Source organism: Platichthys flesus, chromosome 6 (assembly GCF_949316205.1).
Source record: "Platichthys flesus chromosome 6, fPlaFle2.1, whole genome shotgun sequence".
NCBI classification, from domain to species: domain Eukaryota; kingdom Metazoa; phylum Chordata; class Actinopteri; order Pleuronectiformes; family Pleuronectidae; genus Platichthys; species Platichthys flesus.
Genome location: NC_084950.1, coordinates 5,983,476 through 6,001,534, shown reverse-complemented (window position 1 = coordinate 6,001,534; position 18,059 = coordinate 5,983,476). Strand labels below are relative to the sequence as shown.

General features: G+C 44.8%; 1 protein-coding gene across 4 annotated transcripts in view; it reads right to left on the bottom strand.

Annotated features, from left to right (window-relative positions):
- The window catches only part of tspan9a (tetraspanin 9a), a 159,470-nt gene that overhangs the window by 65,944 nt on the left and 75,467 nt on the right, over positions 1-18,059 (bottom strand). For 3 of the 4 annotated variants that reach the window (XM_062390138.1, XM_062390140.1, XM_062390139.1), the window contains one exon: positions 563-642. In XM_062390138.1, the coding sequence (XP_062246122.1) occupies positions 563-625 (63 nt within the window). In that variant the 5' untranslated portion in view covers positions 626-642. Of the gene's footprint in view, positions 1-562; positions 1,599-18,059 lie in introns of those variants that run through there. The other variant, XM_062390137.1, reaches the window with a different exon arrangement.

Genomic DNA, 18,059 nt, shown 5'->3' with positions numbered 1-18,059 from the left:
GTTCATATTTTACCCCAGAGACATTCTTCATACACGAGTAAAGCTTTCAATGAAGCCCACAAATCACATCAGCTCCCCCAGAACCACTGGCTCACCACCTCACCACCTCACCACCTCAGCTCATATTGCCAATGACGTATTGTGTGGCTCATCAATGTAACTGCCCGGTGGAGGCTTATTCTATTTCACTTGCATACCGAAAGCTGCATTTCAACCTCACGCTCACCGTAAATCACACAACCACGTGAATGTGTGACCCGAACGAACCCACTCCCTCCTTCAGCGGCACAATCCCAGCCCCTACCTGCCATCCCCGGACAGTCACACACAAAAGGGGGACCTGGTGCAGCGCCATCCACTCTGTCATGACATCCAGGAATAGCAACACGCACAGAGAGGAGCAGGCACACACACACACACACAGCCTGATGTAAGAATTAGAAACGCACTATTGCACCGACAACCATCACTTTATCCTAATGTTACCTGATGAACATGTGAGAAAGTTGTTGCACGCAAACAAAGTGTGATGAGTAAAAAAAACAATAAATCAGCCACTTACCCAGAAGATGAGATTGAAGATGAACATCATATACTTCAAGCAGCAGAGGCAGCCTCGTGCCATGTTGCACTTCTTGAATTCTAGAAGGAACACAAAGGATAGATCCAGGTAAAACACCACGTATTTGCTGCCTTTGGGTGTGCTCGGCTTGTTGCTGGACTTGTCCCCCGCGCTGGCATCAGCTGCCGCTCCAGCCTGTCCCTGCTGTGCGTTTTTGCGCGAGCCCGTGGACCCGTAGAAAGCACCGGCGGTGAACCCCCGGCCACCGAAGGGGCGGCCAGACGTGGAGGCTTGGGCAAAATCGGAGTCGCGGCTATCTACTGAGGGGCTACGGTGAATGGCTGACTCCTCACTGCTGGACTTCTCCATGCTCTAGGGCTGCAGCTGCTGATGAAGGACTTCCCGACGCACAGTCTAACATAGTCTCTGCAGAGATGACAGGACAGAACAACTCCACCCTCCACAGCTCCACTCTCCTCAGGGAAGCACCGGCACATCCACTTTCACAGTGCACGGATGGATCAGACTCTGCAGCGCTCAGACACCTCGGCCAGGTTCAAGGGTCTCCTGCTCGCAGTGTTGAAGTGATCCTGCAGAAGTAGCTGTGCAGGGGGGTCCTGTGAGGAGCATTACCCTAACCCTGATGACAGGACTGCCTTTCCAGGAAGAAGTTACAGCTCTGCCTCTATCCCCTCATGTAATATCACTCTCCTCCTCTGCTGCCTGCTGCTGCTGCTGCTGCACCGGGCTGCTCCGGTGGGACTGAGACCCCGCTTGAGTCCCAGCTGCTCCACTTCCACGCTCTGCTGCTGACCTGGTAACTTTTCTCCCCCCCCTCCTCGCTGTCCTCTCCTCTTTCCACTGCTCTGCTCCTGCTCTGTCCTCCCCTCTCTGATGCTCTTGCGCTCTTCCCTCGCTCTCTCGGAGTGTGCCTGTCTCCTCGAGTGTGCCGCTCTGTGCTCAGCAGCTCAGTCCTCCTGCACTGCCTGTGCTCTGCTCTCCCAATAGAGCGGCTCTGGCTGATGTGCTATTATCGGCGGACGCGACTAACGGGCATTCCCTCTCCCCCAACAAGAGTGCTGCCCTCCTCCCTCTACTCTCTCTCTCCCTCTCTCTCTTTCTACCCCTCCCCACTGCTGAACACACAGCCAATACAGCAGCTGCAGCCAGGAGGCGAGCTCCTCCTCTCCGCTCCCTGTGTCTTTAATAAGCCCATCACTGTGTTTGCTTTGACTATACATGTTCAGCAATTTCATCTCTGCTGTCGGGGGAATTGAGGGGGTGCAGGGATGAGCTGAGCAGAAATAGAAAAACGTAAACAAGCAAACATAAGAAACATTAAAGTACTAAGGACGTGTGTTGTAGATGAGGTGTGGATTGTGTGTGGATTAGCAGGGTTTAGTGTGTGTGTGTGGGGGGGGGTCCGTGTGTGAGTGGTTGAGTGAAACTGGCAGCAGGGTCTTTCTATGTGAAGAGGGTTGACTGTGATCCTGACTGCAGGTGATGACTCAGACATCGGTTACTTAAACTGGTCCCTTTTTAATTGCATGGATTCATTTTATCGATCAAAGTTGCCGTCGTGAACTGTGAAAGCAGGTGATTTGTGTGTCCATGCGCACACACGTACAGTATATAGAATAGAAGTATAGATAGAATCGAGTAAGAGGATCCAGGCTGTGGAATTGTGGCACCATCCAAGCCACGGAAAGAGGATAGTGTCTGCAGGACGTTGAACAATCTCGGAGGCAAAGCCGCGGGTCAAGCGCTGATTCACAAACACACACACCCGAGCTAACGTGCTATCACAAAGCGCTGCCTTTAAATCCGTCCGTCTCCCCAAATAGCGACACACACACGTAACAGCAGAGAACAAAGGCTTAATGGAGCAGGATCCTCATAATATTGACTGCGAGGGTGGCAACTGAAATACATAAAAGAAGAAAGCTATGCCATACTCAAGCAATCTCTCCCTATCTCTGTGTGTGTGTGTGTGTGTGGGTGTGTGTCTGTGTGTGAGTGTGTGCCTGAACTTTATTTTACTCCCACTTGAGCGTAACAATTGGAGTAACCGTATAATTGCTCTTATCGACTCTGGGAATAAACTTTTTCCTCCACTATTGTCTGGCTGAGACGAGGATACCACGAGGCTGCACATTGTTCTGCAGCGGTAATGGTCTTCTGTCTGCCGGTGATGGATCAGCTTCCAGACAGATGGAGGGAGAGATTCAACTGAATGGAAAATCCAGTAATACCCAATTGACATAGACAACCTAATCCAACCCTCTTGTGTCTCACCACCGCAGAGTAGAAATCAGCTTTGCATTGTGCTCGGAGGTTTCAGCGCTCGGCCAAGGCTGAACGTGAGCAGCATGATTCAAGGTGTGGTGGTTAAAAAAGCAAAATCCTATTTACACATGGTTCAACGGCTCAGTGCTGATATTAATATTCCACATTTTAGGAAGTGGGAGAGGATCGATTCCCTCTCTGTGGTAATTATAGCAGCATTATGGTTGGCTGAGCGAAGCTTAGTAGGAAATAAGGGAAACAACAAATCTCAGTGTAACAAAATCCATGTACCAGCACTTCTAAAGCTCATTAATAAAAACACTATACCTGGTGAAAAAGTGTAGAAGGTGTAATTTAATGGGGGTTATGTGCTGGAATATTCAATTTCATCTTTAAAAATGTAATATTCCAACACACAAGCTCCTAAAAACCTGAAGTTTTTGCCCTGTGGGTCAAACCAATGACAAATGTGTTAATTATTGTGATTTAAAGGATTTGGTTTGTGGAGTCTATTACAGTTAGACAGTTAGCTGGTGAAGCTAATGAGCTACTGGCTGTAGCATTACTTTTACACACAGTAATCAGAGTGCAACAGAAAAAATACTAAGACACTTAATGACCCCATTCTATCTGTCTCTTTGGAATATCAGGCATCAGTCAGCTAAGATTAGCTTAGCATCAAGACAGAAGCAAACCGCAAATCCAGCGACAAAATCCATGTACCTTGTGGTTTTATGGGGGTTTTGAGCTGGAATCTTTTATCCCCAACCAGAGTCATTACCTAACGTCTATTCGCTCATATGAGGGAAACCAGCGATGCCCGTTTTAGCCAAGAAATATTCAAAATCGACAACTGACGCACAGAAAAGGAGAAAGAAAAGGGTTAATTCTCGGGTTAGGTTTTGGGATAATTGCTACCTTAAGCTCTTGGAAAGGGTATTTAATTACATTTGGACAGTTAGCCGATTGGCCTTTTGTCAAGACCTTATGCAACAGTAGGTTAACTTTCTGTTGTTTGTAGCCTGGCAATTAGATAAAGACTTCAACGTGGTATTGATCTACGACCAAATAAAGGTAATAAACATTTCCCAAAATGTAAAAGTGCAGCAAAAAGAGAAGCTGAACAAACATCTCCGGGAAGTAGTTTTATCCTGTTATGTCACTAAACCTAGTTGCTACCAATAATTCCATTTTTTGGGAATGAGGAGGAAATTCAAAAAGTTAAAATATATATATTTCTCAACAACTGTCATATTAAGTTATGTCTGGGAGAAGACAGTTATATATTTCTAGAAACTAATAAAAAAAATGGGCCTGTTTTCCATCTTGAGCGAGCGTTTTTATAAGCTTTCATTATCTGACTGCAGCTCACTGAGAATGTCACACACTGAAGGAGTATTTGAACCGACACCTGTAACAGTTAATTTATAATAATAATAATAATAATAATGATGACTTTATTAGTGTAGCACTTATCCAAACAAGGTGGCAAAGGGCTTCAAAACATCCAGGATAAAAGTAAAAGCTATTCAATTCAATGGAATAATCTGTAATCAGTAAAAAGGCTCTGACTCCAAATGATTCAGTCGTATTAATAATGACTGTGTCTGCCAAAATTAGACGAGTCACATGATAACAAATAACTAAGAAACTGTTAATAACGTCTCTCAAGCTACAAGTGACAAGCGTTTTTTAAATACAGGTGAAAAAGCTGCAAAGGCTGTCAGAGCCCAGGCGCTTTCCCCCCCACCGGGGCGCTTTCAGGCCCCTTAACTCCCAATTCAATACAATCTATGTCAGCGCTGCTCTGTCTAGGAGCTACACACATTTACCAGAGCTCTGTGTGACTCTTGCTGTGCATGTTACTGATTCCTCCCTTCGCCCAAAGGACACATCTGAGCCAATTCCCTCCCATCCATCGACCTCCACCCAGAGCAGAAGGGGCTCTCTGCCGCCGCCGCATTATAGTTCGAGGGGCTGAAGAGAGAGAAAGAGAGACAAAGCGAGACTCGGGAGGAACGGGCGTCTGTCGGAGGACACCGAGGAGTTGAGGCTTGGAAAGAAGATGAAAAGTATGCGGAGCAGCGGCGAAGAAGCAGACCAGAGCAGAGGGCCGGGGCTGAGGGACGGAGAGAAACACGATTGTATTCAAACATTCTCTCTGATGTTGAGTAAATCTGGCAGCTACCTCGACGTATAAGACAGAGAGTGCCGAGGAGATTAGAGTTCAGGAGCCAACTCGGCCCCTCAGAGTTCTTCAGTCAAAGTTAAAGGGAAACAAACACTTGACCGAGAAACTGCATCGAACTAATTATGGGAAAAAAATTGTATAAAATTACATAGCTATAGACAATCAACCGATACTACTCGTTGGTCCCAAACAAAGAGTGCTTGTAAACATAGATTGTATAAAAATGGACGCTAACTCAGGGACTGGAATGTGCAGTCAATATAGGAACTGCCCGAAACCTTGAATGACCAGCAGAGGGCGACTTTACAGTTTGTCAATGAGAAAACAATCCTCCATCTCACTTGATTTATAACAGCGGTTAATATTTTCATACAGAGTATGCGATCCAAATCGCTAGTTTACGTTTAGTCACCGATAAAGCACGGCAATCATTGAGACATGGATGTGATTGACAGCTAGCACTGTCCAATGGGTTCCGGCTTAATATGGTTACTTCTGGTTTCAAAAAAACAAGATGGCGGTTGACAGAATACTAAACTTGAGGCTTTAAAAAGACCAACCAATTGGTAACGTCACAGGGGATACAAATATAAAGGCTTTAAAAGAAAATTATTACAATTAAAAATGTACTTTCTGGGGTACTAGCATTTGTAGGAACAATATGTGGTCAGACTGAAAACAGCTGGGGGTTAAGTGAAATGTCTCCATGCAGTGAAATCCTGTATTAGAAACATACTTATATGAATTACTTATGAAATTAAGAAATCCTACATGAGCAATAGTTTAACCATAAACATTTTAACGTGACTGCAAACAACAGGACAAAAATCCTGAATGGGTTGAAAAGGATTATGCTCCTTTGTTATGAAGGCAGCGGGGGAGGTGTTTTATAATTTATCAGGACAATTTGAAAAGTTTGTTGAGGTTGTATCAAACACAAAGGCGGAGTGAGAGTTTTTACAGAAAAACTATATCGATGGCTCTTGATAAAGAAACGTCATAACACACTGGTTCCGTTTGTAATGAAGACAAGTACAATGTTGGAGGAAAGAGCTATTCAAATAAATCCCACTTTATTTTCCAGAGCACTGTATTAAGTGCTCGCGGCATCATTATTTCTGGCCTTGTGTAATTTCCCCGCGCGTCCTCCCTACACATTAAAAAGAATCTGGTTGAGCAGTTTCAATTTGACCTGAATACTTTTTTCAAAGCTAATAAATGTACAGTGACTTGTGACTTTAATCTGAATTCATATCTCGTTTCATCACGCAACTTTATCTTTTTCTTTATTGGTTGGACTGAATCCCTGAGAGGCTATAAAGTTCTGCGCAGGTGTTAATGAGCACATTACTCCCCGTACCTGCCAACTCACACTGGGTTCCTCTTGCCCTCTGTATTGATTTTAAACTTCTACTGATCACTATCAAAGCATTAAATGGCATCGCTCCAAACTACATCAGGGGCTTAATAACATGTACTGTGCTGGGTTCACTCAGATCTGTGGATGGAGCTGTTTACAGCCTCGACCTCTGGAGGAACTTTGCAGAGTCCACAGATCGAGATCAGACAGGGGACATCTTCTTTGTCTTTTAAATCTCTTTTTTCCCCGGAAAGTTTTTATGAATGTTTGACGTGTGCTGTGTTTTAACTTCGAGTGTAACTTCATTTTATTTCCTCCTTTTTTTCATTTTACTTTTCAAGCACCAATAAATCTCACCTAGGTTTAACTAATTCAACTTTGCAATATTCATTGTCTAACTTCAATTTGCAATTCTCTTTTTTTCTCAGTTTATATTCAGTTTTTTATTGTATATGCTATTTTCATTGTATGTTTAGCTATTTTGACTCTATCCTTTGCTGCTGCAACATGACAAATAGTATGTATGTGTGTAGTGGGACAAATAGATGATGATGGGCCTCAGTCACCAATATCTAAGATTCTTTCAGAAATGTGTTCTTTAGGGAGTCCCTAAGAAAAATTTAACTTTCTCATGCTGACTAATGCCATGTTATTGTAAGTTCCTAATTACTGTTAGCATTGGCTAATAACATCTAAAGTAAACGAGACTGCAGAGCCAAAGAAATCACAAAGACTGAAAAAAAAAAAAATGAAAAATATGAAAACGTATATTCGAACCTTGAAAGAAATATTTAGTGGAGAAAGCTGTTTCGGGAGAAGGTCGCTCAGTTGATGGAGTAATCTAAATTCCAAAGAAATATTAAGTAAATTTTTCAAAAGCGGACGAGAGAGAGGGAAAGGAAGAAGGGAAAGAAGAAGACATGCTTGACAGAGCTATCTGAGCTGGTCCTCTTCTCTTAATTGCTGTTCTTTAAATTCAATTATTTCTTACCGTTAAACACTGTTATGCAAAAGATTATTGAATCATTTTTATGTTATTAATCACTCAATCCACCATAACGGCATTATGAAACTTAGAGTCCAAACACAAGCTGCACGCCACTGTCTGCAGGCCGGAGGCGGTTCCATCCAGAACCGAAGAAAACAGAGGGGCAGAGGATGACTAATGAAAAATAAACTCACTTAGGTTATATAGTGCTTTGTATTATGGGCTGCAATCCTTTTTGATAAAGTGTGTCCTTGGTGCACTTCGTCTGTGAGGCCTGGTAAAAGTGACAGAGCAGTTTGTTTGTATGAAAGCTGAGGTTGCTCATCTGTGTTGTTGATACCGTAAGACTCTCTGTGTGTGTGTGTGTGTGTGTGTGTGTGTGTGTGTGTGTGTGTGTGTGTGTGTGTGTGTGTGTGTGTGTGTGTCGGTGTGAAGGCTTTGTTTTTCACCTCATTCATTACCTCTGAAGTTTGTTTGGTAGATTTTGCTAATCTATTGTCATTATCTTCTGACTAATTAGTCAATTAATCAAAGCTTAATTGAAAGATTCATCTCTCCTGAAATGAATCGATGCCGTCCTGCTCATCTATGAAACTCATTTCCCTCCAAAATGTCACCGGATAAAAGACCCAGGTAGACTTCAGAGCAGATTAGATTGTTACACAATGAGGGAGCACTCTACCTCTTTGTCTAAAGTTCGGATGTAAGGTCGATCCACTGTGTAACGGGACCAGATTGTAGAATTGTGTATTGTTCACCTCATCGCTCAATATGATCAGATTAAAACGTCTGGTGTTGTGATGGCTGATTATGTCTTTGTGTCCAACTTGTTGTTTAATTCGATATATTAAAGATCTTATTCAATCTACTCCCACACTTTTTTCAAGTCGCGTAAAAACTGGACTTAGTTCCTCCAAGTGTTTGGTTTTATTATTGTGAAGCGAAAAATTTGTTTGGCTTCCCCACCCTGTCACTAACTGGTGTCTTATGGAGGCTGGATGACTCCTGTTTATCTTTACTAAGGTCTCTTATTTAGGCCCCCACCCCTTGAAATTCCTGTAGTCCAATCGTAACACCCGCTCTTAGAATTTGGACAAAAGACCCCATTGTTTTGGCCTCTCACCAGGTCAGTCGTTTTAATCTGGGACGCACGATGCGATCTTCCAAATGTTCGTCTCACATCCTAGCTGCACATTTGTTTACCCTCTGAAGAATCTCAATCAACTGTTGGGTCGCTGTTTATTAGATCTTCTTTTCTTCATGAAATCTGCTGTTTTCTTAAGTTAGTGGAAAAGAAGAATTACTCAAATATCCCAATGAGCTTTGCATTGACGCTTCTTTATATCTGCTAAATTCAACATGCCCCAATTAACCCTTTTTTCAACCACAGCGATTCTCAACAACCTGCTCCCAATCTGACTCTGTCCCTGATGACTGGACGACTCATCTGACCTCATATATGTTTAAACACATTTTTATCCTACTCTTAATAAAAATACATGAATCTGGGAGAGAGAGCCTAGCAAAGAGCGGGATGAAGAAGGAGGTGAGAAGGTTTCTGCACGAGTTGAATCCAGTTCAAGGCTCGGCATCAAATTCATCTTTTACAAGTTTGAATCTTTACTAGGAGGTTGATGAGAGAGGCCGTCTGCCGAGGTCCTACCCGCAGTAAGGAGGGATATTTCTGGAGTTACCTTCACGTCCAAACGAGATGATTCTCACTTTCATTTTTCATCATGCTCACAGAGGGACATTACTTTTTTCAAGTAGCCTGCATCCTGTTTGTCAATTTTGACATCCTGTATCAGCCCCAGAGATTTTACTCCACCCAGCAGCTTTCACTTTTAGATTTAGTGTGGTTTTATCCTTTTCAGCATACATGGTATTTTGTGTTTAATTCCCCTGATATTGGTTCCTTGGAAATCTCTGAATATATCTTGTTTTGTTTTGCAAAGCACGATAACAGAATCTTTGGTAGTTTCGTACCGACGCAATACTTTCACCCACACAGATGCTCTGCTTGTGCGTCTTCACTTTGAACAGGAATACATCTGCATCCTCTGCAAAGAAGTTTACTCTCATCACCTGGAAAATGAACTGCGAAAGCACGAGGGAATAAATTGGTGACCGCAATAAACGAGGTACACCAGTGATTGTTTGAGATCCAGTGTAACCTCATGCTCTTTAGATGATTAACTTGGAGCCCTTGTATATAAAAAACCTCTCAACCCTGTTTGCATTATGGTTTGATGGGAGTGAGATGATAAAATACCATAATATGGAGAGACATCATTTTCTTTTTTCGTAGTGACTTTGATTTTGTGCACCTAATGTCAGCAGCATCTTACAAGATGCCACCAGAAGGAAATAAAATGCAGGCCCAGTAATCTTAGCTGAATTAATTACCAGAATCAAGTCGTTCATGGGGACTATTTTTGTTGGTGTCTTTGATATCCTGCCACAGAATGTCTTTAATTTACTGACTGGAATCCAATCATGACAATCACAGCCCCAGTCACAAGGTGATCTGACACATGACAACTTGCCCAGAATAAAACAGTGGCACCACATGTCAACATGAGGGAACTTTTCAGATTTTTTTTTTCAAAAACTTGACAATAAACAAGCGTGTGACTGATCTCCTCTGTGACGTAGGTCACTGGAATCCAAAGCTCAGTGTTCGTTGAAATTCTGTGGAGAAACCTAAGCGTTGAATAATTAACATGCAAAACCGTTAATGACCACATGAAGACCACGGTCTGAGTCCCAGAGGAGGGAGGTTCCACCCCGGGCTTTACCCCAGGCGGAGTGAGAGTTCAGAAATCCCACGTTCACAAAGTCCTGATCACTTATCTGGAAGAAATGTTACCTTTCCTTAAAACTCCCAAGGCTTAAGTGAAGTCATCTGTTGGAGGAGAAACGTAATGACAATCACCCCTGCAGCAATCTCCCCTGACGTGTTTCATTAATTTCAGACAAACACCCAGGTTCCAGGAAGAAGGGTTCTTAGGTTTCAGCTGCAGCATGTCAGCTGAATTCAATAAAACAATAATTTTTCATGAATGATTTGTTCATATTTTATCTGTAATTGTCTAATTCTGTGAAATTTCATCACTCCTGTTTTCCTCTTCAGGCTCAATGGTCCCAGTGTTTCGATGCCTTCCGCTCTCCATCTGCTTCATGTGGTGACGATGTGAAGACTGTCTGTTCTATCCATTACATTATGAAGACACAGCCACAGAATTAGTTATGTACATTAAATGTAATTGTCATATTTTTTTTTAAACTCAATTCAATCAAATATGCTGTTTCATCATCATCATCAAATGTGACAGGTGATGATTTATATTGACGGACACTCTGTCCAAATGACAACCGTGAAGTGTAATGCGATCTCTGCTGTGTCAGACACTAATTCAATCATTACAAGTGATTGCTGCTGTTTTCTTGCAACAAAGACAAAAAGAATGCCTCATAATTACTCGACAATTTGTCTGAGCTCATATTACACAAGGAGTTAGTGTTGCATACCTTTCCCCCAGTCAATCTGAAACCGTAGCAGCGCTGCAGACATATAGTGCATGACATGCGACAGCACACGACCCCGGTGTGAATGCACGATCAAGGCCTGAGCATAAGGAGAGGATTAGGACTACAAAGGGTTTCCTTCCACACGGTATGTCGCCGCCGGTGGCAGTCAGGCCTGTGACCGTTTGGCCCCGTCTGTTGCTGTGGTCGCAAACACACAACACAACCCGGCCCAGTGTCGACTGGGTTCTCTTGAGGGGCTCAAACAGGGAATGGAAAAAAAACTACACGAGCAAGAGAGCAGGAACGTGTACGTGTTTAATTTCTGATCTGAGATTCCACAGCGATTAGATTAGGATTTAACAAAAAAAAAAAAAACACAATTCAGACATGAGAAACATTTCCACTGTTAGTTCATGTGTGATTTTCAACCAAAGTCAGTGCAGGTGCCCGGACGGGGAATTAGTTAAATGTATGTTATCAAAAGATCCAACTGAAATAGCGTGTGATGGCTCCAGATAATGTCACTGAGGCTGGAAAGGATCAAGCCCTGATCTTCAATATCAAATTGTCTAAACACTGATAACATGTGGGACAAGCTGCTATTCACTGACCATTTACAAAGCCAGACACTGTTCCATTATTTAACGTGCTTACCCAAACTCGCTAAACAGTTTTGCATTTGTTTATCTGTCTTCCCGGGGTGGACAACCCCCTGACCCCCGCACCGGACCGACAGGACAGGCCGCTGACAGCCGCAGATCGATGTCTGTGGCTCTTGTCAGGATGTGTGCGGGGGGAAAAACCTGCAGCTATGACATATCCATAAACCTGCAGGTGCACGCAGGGTGGGCGCCCCCACACACACACACACACACCGACACACACGGCAGCATAAAGTTAAATACACACACAGAGCCAAAGCCCCAGCAGCCACTACCGCAGCCAAGCCCCAATCTAGTCCTAATACCTGCAGGCACGTTCATCAGAGCTGGGGGAGATACGGTGGGACACCAGAGACGGCCGGGGGTTTTACAAGTAAAGTAAGTATGCTCCAGGTACAGGACAATGCATTAGCATTTAGATCAGAAAGCATCTCTTGCCATTTGAAACACGACGTCCTATCACAGTGCAGCAAAGCCCAGTTCAATACAGGCCCACGCGGAGGGGTCACATGCCTGTGATGTCTGAAGCAGTGTGATATATGAATCCCAGAATAGCCACAGCAGATAAATCAGGAGAGACACAGCGCTGTGATAATGTTGATCAAAGGAGCGGAATCGCTAAGTGCACCGGTGTCCTACGCTCTATGTAATATTGAAGAGAACTGTGTGAAAAAGATGGCGCGTCAGCGATATGAATCATATCCAGTGCACTGGGAATACGTGGAGGACGGCGCTGAATTCAGAAAGCTTGCTTATCGATTCACTGGTTCGGATTTAATTAAACCTGACTGTAGGGGGGATTGGAAGCGAAGGACTGAATTCATCCAGGTTTGTCTTTGAGATAAAACAGTCCAGGTTCATTGTAGAATGATACATTTACATGAACACAACGCTCTGCCTTTTGTCGTTCAGTGTAAGTTACAGCCGCTGACCTCGTGGGCCAGGGGTTAAAAAGGGAAGCAGGTGAAGGGTCTTTTATGTGCGGCAGGAAGTGAAAGAGAGACGGGGTGAGGAGGATGCGGTTATCGCAGCGTGTCCGAGTCATATGGAAAAAATGGCAGACCGCAAAGGAAGCGATGCCGCGCGCAGCTCGGGTTTCCACAACCTGTGGATGCTGCTGGCACAACACGAAAACTATTCAGGGCTGCGGCAGAACAAGAATATATGGTGGTCGGATGTGTTGCTGCTCCAAAGGCCCTCGGCCCCCGTGGGTGAGCCGTGTTCGTGTGGCGCCTCGTAAGCGATCCAACATGTATTTAAATCTCTTCCTCTGCTTCAGGGAATCAGGGTCACAGGGCATGATGGAGGGGGTAAGGACAAATATGTCTTCTGGGTACCACTCACGGAGTAGACGTGCACACTAATGGAGACAATCAGTCATGCAGCATGTGGTCTGAGCCTATGGATGTCCCAGTGCCTCCTTCACATCGATGTGTTGTGAGAGGTAGTGACTGGTGTCTGAGGCGAGCCCCCCCCCCGCTCAGATTCAGTGTATGATCTATGTGTATCCAGTGGGATTAGAGGTTCAGTCTCTACAGGGAGCGAGGTCAACATCACAGCTTTCTTCTCCGGGCTCCACCCCTCAAGAGGCTGGGAAGAGGCTGGGAAGAGGCTGGGAAACAGCTGGAGCCGCACACAGCACATGTCTAAAGCATGTGAAGTGCATCCATCATGATGTCCGGTCAATAGGCCGACGGGGACGGGCTCTCTCTGACGGAATGCCTGAGCAGATGCTGACGCAGCGATGAGAGGTCGGTTGGGAATCACCAATATTGAAGTTGGCTGAAATGCAAACAAAGGAGGAGCCCAGCTGCAGCGCTGGGCTGAGATGAAGATGGATAAAGCTGGAGTTGGACATAAAAAAACGAGGAGGACACATGTGGAAATGACAGATGGAGCGTGGACTGGCAAAATATCGGTCTCTCTGTTATCCGGGCTCCTTTTTGGGCTCCTGGCTGAGGATCCAAAGGCGAGGATGGATTAAGGAAACAACAGAGCGCCTGAGGAGCTCTGCTATTGTGGGCAGGAAGCCAGACTGTGGTTTGCACCTCAGGGGTATTGAGCTGCTTTTTGACACATACATCTTGTCATTAACATATATCATCATACAACGATATTTGCACGCCCACATATGACAACGAGAAGAGATGGGAGACAGAGAGAGAGAGAGAGAGTGAGTGGGAGAGGTGGGTGGGGAGAGAAATTTAAAGGGATAGTTCACCCAAAAATGAAAATGCACTCGTTATCAACTCACCCGATGCCAATGGAGACTGGTGAGTGAAGTGTTTGGTTTGGTTTGAGGTAAACAATGACTCCTTCTTCAAATCGAGAAAAACTACAGAAAGATAACAAAGTGCCTCCACACTGCTCCTGTGGTGTCGTGAAAGTGTCCGTAAACCCTGAGATTCAAACTCATCTCCAAACGGCGTCATTTACACCTTGTTTTTAGTCCAAATGTCTTCTGCTGTCCTCCTCCTGCAGCCACATTCCCGTGTGGAGCACAGCATCAATTGGATCAATTGTATTGGATTACCCCTGAAACTCCAAAAGTGCTTTGTGGACACTTCACCCAACCCCCCCATTGGCATAGTAGTGAGTAGATAATGAATGAATGAACATTTTGGTTGAACTATCCTTTAAGCTGAAATTAAAAAAGAAAAAGATCCAACCAAATATGGAGGATCCTTCAGCGAGCCGAGAAAACATGTCACACAAGAGTTCAGCTCCAATCCGACCAGCTGGGCTGCACCGCCCCACAATATGGCAAGCCTGACTAACCCGTGTGTACATTTCAGTGTGTGTGTGTGTGTGTGTGTGTGTCTGCGTGGGCACGGGTGTTTGAACTAGTGACATGGGGTCCGGCCCCTGGCACAGACACAGTCAATATGGCAGTGGTCATTCATGGGCAGCCGCCCTGTCACTGCCATCCGGAGGGAGCCGGGGCAGCAGACCAGCAAAATGTCACGTCACCGAGGAAGAGGAGGGATGAAGGCAGCAGACTGTGGCAAAACGCCCTGGGTCCCTTCACTCGCACAGGAACTGCCCCGCCGCGGATTATTGCCCACCTGTAAAGACGCATCTGCCACCATGTTCCAGATATTAATCAACAACTGCTGATAAAGCAACAGATAAAAACCTGCACGCCACATAAAATCACAACACTTGTGTGTGTCGTGCCAATGTCTGCACCCCCCCTACCCCCCTCTCTATAAAAGATTAATTCCCGCAGCGGTCTAAGAGACAGAGCTCCCGTCTAAGCAGACTACAATTTGATACGGCAAGGAGAGGAGGACAAAGTCGAGCTAATGGATGTTTTATGTGAACAACACAAAACAACATGCATAGCCTCTTCTTCTCCGTGGCTGGGGGAAAGAAAACAGCAGCTGTCGGTACAAAGCTGTATATAAAAAAAAAAAACACCACAAGGAGTCTTTTTTACAACCTGCTAAATACTGAAGAGCTGCATCTGATTATCTTTAAGACACAAAGTTATTTGGAAAAAACTATTTTTGCCATTTGCATGTTTCTGTTTGAGCACCACTGGCAACACAATACATCATAAAACCAACTGAGATAGAAAGGAACAATCCACACAGATACACAAAATAGACACACACACACACACACACATACATACACACACCAATGATACATGCATACATACAGTAGTACACAAATGGTGTTGTGGGTTCCAGATGCAGAAAATGCAATTTGCAGCCCTCCAGAAACAGGATGTGGACGGTATTAATAAAAACAATTTAATTTAAAAGTTTACCAAATAACAGAGTAATCCATTACAATGAATATTCTGCAGCCCCCTTCGGAAAGCATCTGTTTCCCGGTGAGAGACGGCGATTGCTTGGCGACCAAATAATGTTAATTAAAGTCGGCAGACAGCGAGTGTCTCCAGTGTCTCGGCTGAAATTGGCTCCGTCTACATTTCTGATTTCACCTACTTACACATTTCTTGCTGATGGCTCCCAATTCCGCACATTCCCCTTTGAGGACTGATGATTATAAATTAACTCAATATCCTCACACTCCATGTCAAGCTTTTGGCAGCATGATAGCGAAGCAAAATTGCCTGTAGATGATTTAAATGAAAAATATTGTTTTTTTTCTATGTTGTTTCACCACAAATCCCAAAACGTAATGAAGAAGGCAGAAGCACTTTACGAGGAGCGTAAACGGATTGCGACATTATTCATTGTGCTCTTAGATGTGTAAAAATACACTGTGTAAACGCGCAGTGTAAATGAATGCGTTTTCTCCGGGGGAAGTGATTGAATATGAATTCTAACGAGATCAGCCATGACATGCCACTAAAAAAAACTTCACAGGCAAAGAGGCCACTGGGAGGGAAATGTGAGCCACTCAGCCACTCTGTCATAAATTTTGTATCACACTCAATAGCACAAGGTCTCCCTCAAAATGATTTGAGGCCAGAAAATAGCTTTCCTCTGACCCGGCACCCGTGGCTATGGATTATAATATCTGCCTCTCTCCAGAGTGCTGAAATCATAATCTGCACACATCAAACAGGGACGTGGCTTCATGTAATGGGAGGTTTTGCATTGGGAAACAGCTCGCTGAGGGCCACTGTTTATGCCGTCACAGGGAGGGGAGGGGAGGGGAGGGGGGGGGCAGCTCAGATCATAGCACTGGATTTCATTCCATTTTCTGAAGCAGGAGGAAAGTGGGCACGCTCTCTGCACTGGCCTTGAGGGAGAACATGCAGTTCCCTCCGAGCGCACGACCCCTCACGCTGCGTTATCACTTCTTCAAGACTCCTTTAGCACAGGAGAGCAGGAAACGATAATGGAACCTCGCAGACGCGGCTGCAGGTAAAGACCGATATTCTGCAGCTGTTGAAGAGGAGGTGACAGTGGACCTCACATAGAGACTCCATCAGTCCCATAGCACAGATCTACTGTTACTACACACACACATATACACACACAGAGAGACACACACAGAGACACACACAGCGGCAGGAACAGAGGAGACCTTTAACCGTATGTGCCCACATGAGAAACCAGATATGGACTAAGGCACAGGCTATCTACTTTCACTACATATAATGCAGTATCCTTTGCCTCTATCTCTCTTTCTTTCTCTTTCTCTCCAGGCGGTGCACACAAAAGCGTATATTTTATGCAGTCATCTCTCTCGGCCCCTCTCTCACACACACACACACACACACACACACACACACACACACACACACACACACACACACACACACACACACACACACACACACACACACACACACACACACACACACACACACACACACACACACACACACACACACACACACACACACACACACACACACACACACACACACACAAACTCTCCCCTGTCGTTTCCTATTCACATGCTGACCTTCAGCTGAGCAGAAAACAGGCTGGGTAACTTTCTTTTTTTTTTACTCTACTGATTCACATATAAATAATAAAATTCAACTTTGTCCTTCCAGGGACAAGAGCCAGTGTTTACTCCACAGTGCTACTAAGCTCATCGTCATGCAGACTGGTAGAAGACATGCATTCGGGGGGGGGGGGGGCGTTTGTCTTTACATAACACAGCATCGTCAGACCGCGACCTTCACGTTAACCTTTCAGAGTAAAGGACACACAGACAGAGTGATGCGTCTGTGTGTCCGTCTCTGTTGCATGAGGTTTGATCGCCGGCGTCAAAAAAAATGTGGCCGAGCTGGGTCAGCCGTTCCTAACTCGGTTGGTCAGGAGTTTTATTTCCTGTCCAGGCTGCAGCTCGGCTCCAGTCCGTCTCCTCTGTGGTATTCCTGCCACATCACAGGTGGCGGCGATGAGCAACTGCACGCCGGGCGGAATGCTCAAGCAGAAGAAAGCTCCCCGGTGGGGGTGGGTGGGGGAAGGGGACTGTCCTTCATTTTCTGTCTTTCAAGAAAACACACAGTCATCATCCATTTGAACAAGCCTCGCGTAATGATAAGTGAATGCTGGTGTGTGGACACGTTTCTTCAGGCCTTCAGAGAGCTCGGAGCGGAAAGACGTTTTTTTTTAAATAGTTTAGATTTCCGTGATAAGGCTGCACCCATATTATCATTTCATATTTCTGAAAACACCTGGTTCACACACATCAGGACACAGCTCCTACAGTGGGACTCTCTCACCGGTTTCTAAAAACAAGGCTGGAGCTAAATGTCCTGCTGCCCTTTTATCTTAACCACAGATTCCTCTGTTCTAGGGCAGCAGATATATACACCCGACTCCTCCCTTGTTCTACAGCTCCACTCCACCGTCTCCGGATTTGTTTTGCATCCACATTAATATTCATGATATCTCCTCTTATTTCACCGCGCGACTCATTACAGCCGAGCATTTTGTTACTCAAGGTGACTGCAGGGGGAAGAGGTAAGCAAACATATGTCAGAGGATAATGTCTGAGAACACAACCAAAACAAGGATGTAAGGAAATGCAGGGAGCCT